The sequence below is a fragment of the Zingiber officinale genome, chromosome 2B, assembly GCF_018446385.1.
Source record: "Zingiber officinale cultivar Zhangliang chromosome 2B, Zo_v1.1, whole genome shotgun sequence".
Taxonomy (NCBI): domain Eukaryota; kingdom Viridiplantae; phylum Streptophyta; class Magnoliopsida; order Zingiberales; family Zingiberaceae; genus Zingiber; species Zingiber officinale.
In genome coordinates, this window is record NC_055989.1 from 133,807,612 (window position 1) to 133,814,065 (window position 6,454).

Here is a 6,454-nt window from a genome sequence, read left to right on the forward strand (position 1 = left end):
CTAAGTCTTAAACTTTAGATCACTAATTCATGCGTTTATGAAAATTATTATTAAACTTTAAATTATTTTCAATATGAAAAGAAAAAAAAAAGAATATTAACATAATTTCAATAGTGAAGGGAACATATTCTTAATAAAATAGTAATTTTATTAAGATAAAATAACAAAAGATGGAGCGCCATACTATCTCATACAATATGTTAAAACTAATAGAAATAACTGGTTCATTCAAATTTCATAAATTCTACTTTGCATCAGCCTGCCCCAAACAGTCATAAAATTACCATATGACTTCAAATGTTCACACATTGAATAACAATGGAGTGGGAAAGAAAAAAAAACAGAGAAGGAAAATGCACGCGGAAATTGATTGCTGAATCATGGAGAAAACAAACCCTGCTGATACTAACTATACACAGACAAACACGTATCCTGGAGATATGAATGCTTTGCAAACAAACCACACACTGATCCGTTCAAATCACTTTGTCTAGAATTGTGCGGAGCACAACACCAACAAGCAAATAAATAGAGAAGCAAAAATGTTCTTCAACTCAAATTTTACTTCGGACGAGTAATTTGGGTTGACTTCCCAGTGCAATTCACCGCCTCCATCCCACTTGAATAGCTTTATCTGCACATTTTCAAATTTTGAAGGGCATTTCATAAAAAAGTACAAGTTAACAAAGCTCCCGACGATTCAGGATCCCAGTCTTACCTTGCTTTGCAAAAAGTTATTTTCGAAATTCAAACCCGTGACCTCTAAGTCACACAACAATAACTTTACTATTAAGCTAAGACTATCCTTCATGACAAGTTATTAGTACAGGTACATATTTGATGACCACCAATTCATGAAAAAGGAGAAAACCAATAGAATTTCTAGTTATTTATGATTTTTATTTCCTCAATCCACAATTAGGTTATATAATGTCTCACTAGACTTAGTTCAAAGCAAATCTATGATCACAAAACATTTCTAAATGTTATTTTTCACAGCAAAATTTTAAGCAAAGCTTTACCCGATGACTCAAATTCAATCATTAATTGTACCTAAATCCAACATAAACAAGGTCACCTACAGTCATCAGGTACAGACAATCATCCTTAATTTCACCCCTTAACCATTAACATTGTTACTTACAAAAAAAAAAAGAGTGATTTCAGACAGTGTCATGCCTACCACTAGTATTATTCCATTAGATGACTCATGGCAAAGTAAATGCATCTAACTCAAAGATAAAGATTGAATTTTATTTCTACTTGTTCCCCTACCTGGTATTGGTCTCTTTGTCCTTGGTGAACTCATTTTGCCATTGGTAGCAGGCGGTAGAGAATGTCGTCGAGTGATACCACTTTTGTCCTCACAGTCCAACGCAAGCCTTGGAGATATTTGTCCACGTAATTTTGCCTTAGCAGATTCAGTTGCTGCCATATAGCTAGGAAGCACAGGAATATTCGGCAAACCATTTTCAGGATATTCTGATTTTGCTGAGAATGATCTCCTTTTCCCTGTCTTTTGGTTTTCATGACAAAGTTGTTCTTCCTTTAAGCTTACTTCTTCACTTGTCAGTATATTGTTCTCTGCATTATCCATCTCCTGCAATAATTGTGTTTCATTCAATAGCTTATCATAAAGCGGCACATCAATTTGTTCATCTGCTACAGCAGACTTGGTAGTATTTTCATTCTCTGGTTTTAAAGTAGGTGTTAGAGCAATATCCATCTTTGGTTTTTCCATGGAATCAACAACTCCTAGGCTAAGATTCTCAGAAAAGACAACAGCCACATTTTTCAAACTTAGGTCTGATTTCTGACTTTCGAACTCTGGTTGCTCAGTCACGTCCTTTATAGTAGATATCTTTCTTAAATTACGTTTTACTCTTTCAAGCTCCGATTGTGCTTGTTCTGGTATGGTTTCCACTGGGGAACTGTTTGCCTTTTTCAGATTCCTCTTTGCCTTTTCAGGTTCATTGTTGGTATTTGTTAATTGACCAGTTGCAGTATTTGAAGCAGAATTATTTTGCACGCGCCTTGATTTTCCTGATTCAATTTCCACAGCTCGGTTGGTTTGGCCTTTCAAAGTAATTCTCCGTTTCGATTTGGCTGTAGGCACTGAGAAACTGATAGTGGTCCATCTATCTAACCAGCTGAAGACTGAATTGGGGTCTTGTTTATCATAGTTAATTTGCAGAGGTTTTGGCCGAATTGAGGACGTAAGAAGCTGCAGAACATGAATGACTTATAAGCACAGAAATATGTTGGTAGATCAATTCTTACGAAACCAACAAAAACATAATCAATGATAAAGCAAAAAAATACTAAATACAATCTAAAGGTCAACGAATAGGAGGGAGAGTGAACGTAGTAGACCCCCAACTTATTTGGAAGCAATTTCTAAGGCGAAGGAAGAATGATAAGATGAAAATAACCCTGTCCTATTTGTTTTACACCTCTCAAATTATGGCAATCTACAAAACAGGTCCAAAAGATGATAATTTTACAGAGGCTAATGTAAGATATACTATCAAGTAGCAATACAAATTGGTATAGTAAAAACCCTAAAGATGCTAAGCCATCAGAAGACTTCAGCAGTAACTGCAGATTTTTGCAGGTACTCTACCAAATACTGTCATATCAAACTGCTATCTTAATTTTTGCATGCTTGGAAAAGGATTCGAACATAAAATATGGGTGCGATGAAAAACTAGCTAAACTTGAGAATTCAAATCAAGCCAAAACCATGTTTGATACAAAAAATATTTAGATTAGAGAGCTAAACCAGCTAAACTTGAGAATTCACCATAAAAAATTAGAATATAGCACATATACCTTCCATATAAATGCGTTTGATGAAAACTTCCTTTTCCAAGCATCCTGTGCTATGGGATCCTGAAAAGAAATTGAGCATATTAAATAGTATGGACATGAAAACTTGACTAAACTACCACAATCAGGCACTTAAGTATAGACTGACATAATGGAAGGAACTCATATAAAGGTTCCCTAAAAGGTACCATTGACACGAAGGAAGCAAAAGAACATTGTGAGCCAATTTCATACTGAAATCAGAATGGAGGAAACAATATCACATTAGTAATTCATTTGTCAATAATTGAATCACTTTTGAATCCTCTCGTGGTTCGTGTTAATAATAAAGTTGCTCTGAAATAAAGACTCGAGAAACATGTTATTGGAAGAAAATTAGGTGTATAATTTACAAACGGCCAACATTTCAAATATCTTTCTTTTCCTTCTTTCTGTTGAAAAGAGGATACTGATGGAGATAACTAGATTAATTGGGTAACTGTATCTTTTTGTTTTAATGTAGAAGCTTTGTCTGCAAACCAAACGAACATTTTAATCTCTAATTTTACCCAACCCCAAGCAAATCTTCACTTGGAATAATCCTTTAAACCACAAATTAAATACTAACAAATTTCTAATGAATCCATCAGCCAGTAGCAGATTATCTGTTTTCAATTCCTCAAATCTGGTGGTAGGCATCTTCGACCAGTTTGCCATATATTATGAACAGGCACACTGTAAATAGAGTTCTACACGTTGCTATTTTATTGTTTGAAACAAGAATACTCCACAACATCTGCAAATGATGCCTGGTTATATTGGATATATCTCCAAGAAGTCAACCAGAAACCTATTTGCATGATGGTATATTACCCGTATATGAACAGTTAGTACATGGTCTCATATGAATGAAGCTGCAGTAGATAGCGTGGCTTATAACAAACCATGACTATGAGGATCAGATTCCAGTAATGTGATTATGTTACATCAACCATCCAAAGCATTGAGGAGTTTCATGCATTCATTCTTTGAGCATAATTTGGTTCATTGTGAATCGGAGAATATTATAACAGCAGGACCATAAAGTATAAACTTCTAGAAGATGATGGATACCAAATTAAATAATGAAAATTTAAATTCAATTTACTAGGAAAAGAAAGATGAATAATGACAAAGCCAACGATGAAAAGGAACTAGTTTGCACTTACTACGGTCTTTAGTTGATTATAGTTTACAGTGACTTTAAGCTCACTAAAGGAATGTCTAACTTTTCTTCCACGAGCTATAGCTTGTAATTTGACAATTCCTTCCATCGCATGTAGAGTTGCAATAGCTTGTCTTCTCACCAGGTGCCCTCTTATTAATGCCTGCAGCCTAATAATACCTTTAAGAGCACGAAATGCCCTACGTGCCTGCATCAAAAGTATCATTAAGAATACATGAGATGGTTAAGTCATTCGGAAGTACCATATAGATTCGTGCCTTGCATGCCTTTTAGATGTATCATTAAGAGCACAAGAGAGAAGTAAGTCATTTGGAAGTACCATGCAGGCTTAGTGTAAGATAGAAGCAGTGTGATTCATTTGGCAAAAAATTTTGTAGCAGTGTTGGGGTATGCCAAATTGCAAGGCACCCAGCATAATTAATACTATAAACTAAAATATTGAAATAGATATATTATAACTAAAAGTACCAGATAACCACGGAATGCTGCCTGTGCCTTTATAGCAGCATGCTCTGCTGCATCATTGTTCATGCGTTCTGATATAATAGATTCTACAACTCCTTGATTAGTGTTTGAAATGGCCAACTCCCCTGTATCTGATGGTTTCCCTTCATATGATGTCACTATATCTCCACCATTCCCAATGCTTATTGGAAGTGGTTCAGAAATTTCCAGAGAATTCACTGCTAAATTTGGGCCTTTTGCACCAGCATATCCTCTGTTAGCTTCTCTCTGCAGATGAAAAATGGAATCACAATAAGTCTCTTCTTAAAATGCTATATAAAAGCAAGTAAACATGAAAACCTTGGGAACATTTTTTAAGTTCAATTACTCAGCAAAACTAAGAAAACTCAAAAAGTTTTTTTTTTTTAAGAATAATGAATGGGGTGATTCCCTTAGCTTCTATCAAATACATTGGTTAAATACAATCAGTTCTTCAATAAAGAAGGGAACCAACCAGTCGATCAAGGCCTTTTCATCTATGCTAGGCTGAAAATTAACATGGAGACAAGACAAAGAACATTAGGATGAATTACCATATCTATGTTAGTCGCTAGAGTATAAAGAAATAACATAATTTTCATCTCTAATTATTGTATTCTTAGTAAAATTATAGACTACTAAAACAATTTCCCCCCCTAATAATGCATCCTACAAATCCACACTTTCTGATCCATACTTAATCTCTAGACCTTTTTTCATTTTATAACAATTTTTTATATTTTAACTGTAAGATCCATAGTCAAATACATGATAAGTGAGCCAGAAAAAAAAATTGTCGGTATAAGTAAGCGTAACAATCCGACCACATAACCTTTTTATCACGACGGGTATTATTTATTATTGTACAATCCCACACATGAACCAAAAAAAAAAAAATAAGTAAAATTCATACCGGTAAATTCCTTCCTTTTGTAGCCTGTGATTTCGTCTTCTTTCCAAAGAGAAGTGTCTTGATCCATCTTCCAGGAGATTTTCCCATCGGCAGGATCCCAAACCTCAAAGCCCTGATCTGAACTTCTAGACACCTCCGCAAACACCAAGATCAGTACTCACAGCATCCGATAATTGATTGCACAAAAATGACCAATATGTGCACGGATAGAATTCAATTCACTCGTTCGAATTCAAACCCTCTCAAAGCAAACTTCACTCAGAAAACAAAACAAACAGACATCTACCATTTATCCGGGAAAAGAAAAACAAGATCTAGAGCTGAATCAAGACACAGACCCAAAACCAGTACTACATTTCAACAAAAAAAACCACCTCTAAGACTTTAATAAATAAATAAAACAGGGTGAAACCAATCTCGATGCCGAAGCTACACTGTTCCGGCGACAAACAAAAGATAAAAGAAAAACGAGAATAGATCCCTTCGAAATATCGCTAAAAATTAACCACGTAACGCATGCAGATACAATAAACCAGTCAGATCTGTTGAAGTACTCACTGCCTTCTACGGCAAAATGCAGAATGATCTGTAACCACCGTCGCAGCTCTCTCACCGCCTTCTCCTCCCGCTATCCATCCCTAAAATGTAGCAAAAGAGTAAAAGGTGATACTGAAAAAGTAAAAGGACAAAATTCTTCTCGATTTTATATTAAAAAAATACAAATAAAAGGTATAATTTGCCGCTTGGAAAAAGAAAATGAAATAACAGACTGAGACCGAGAAAACAAGCAACTCCAGTCCGAAATACGTAGTTTTATAGGACGTCAGATTACTACATATTCGTCATTTAAGTATTTGGTGTTGTCCTCGATACAGCTGATTCTCACCGACTATGCTGCAACCAACCAAGTCAGGCCCAAAGTGAATTCAAAGACCGTTGGGTTCACTCACCCATCCGACATGGATAACTTAACTCTGTTTGTTTTTAAAGACGGAAAAATAAGAGACGGGAACATGATATGGTGA

The 6,454-nt window shown here is 35.3% G+C and overlaps 1 protein-coding gene across 3 annotated transcripts; it reads right to left on the bottom strand.

Moving 5' to 3' along the window:
• Nucleotides 1–343: 343 nt before the first annotated feature.
• LOC122047350 (protein IQ-DOMAIN 31-like) lies at nucleotides 344–6,212 on the bottom strand. Of its 3 annotated transcripts, none has more exons than XM_042608551.1 (7): nucleotides 5,988–6,212; nucleotides 5,430–5,551; nucleotides 4,502–4,765; nucleotides 4,017–4,220; nucleotides 2,833–2,892; nucleotides 1,276–2,224; nucleotides 344–634 (listed from the first exon to the last, which is right to left on the bottom strand). In XM_042608551.1, the coding sequence occupies exons 2-7, from the start codon at nucleotides 5,514–5,516 to the stop codon at nucleotides 603–605; spliced, it is 1,596 nt and encodes a 531-aa protein (XP_042464485.1). In that variant the 5' UTR covers nucleotides 5,517–5,551; nucleotides 5,988–6,212; the 3' UTR covers nucleotides 344–602. The 3 variants fall into 3 exon arrangements, with proteins under 3 accessions (XP_042464485.1, XP_042464482.1, XP_042464483.1); XM_042608548.1 differs by having other exon boundaries at nucleotides 5,430–5,554; XM_042608549.1 differs by having other exon boundaries at nucleotides 5,430–5,562.
• Nucleotides 6,213–6,454: the final 242 nt, after the last annotated feature.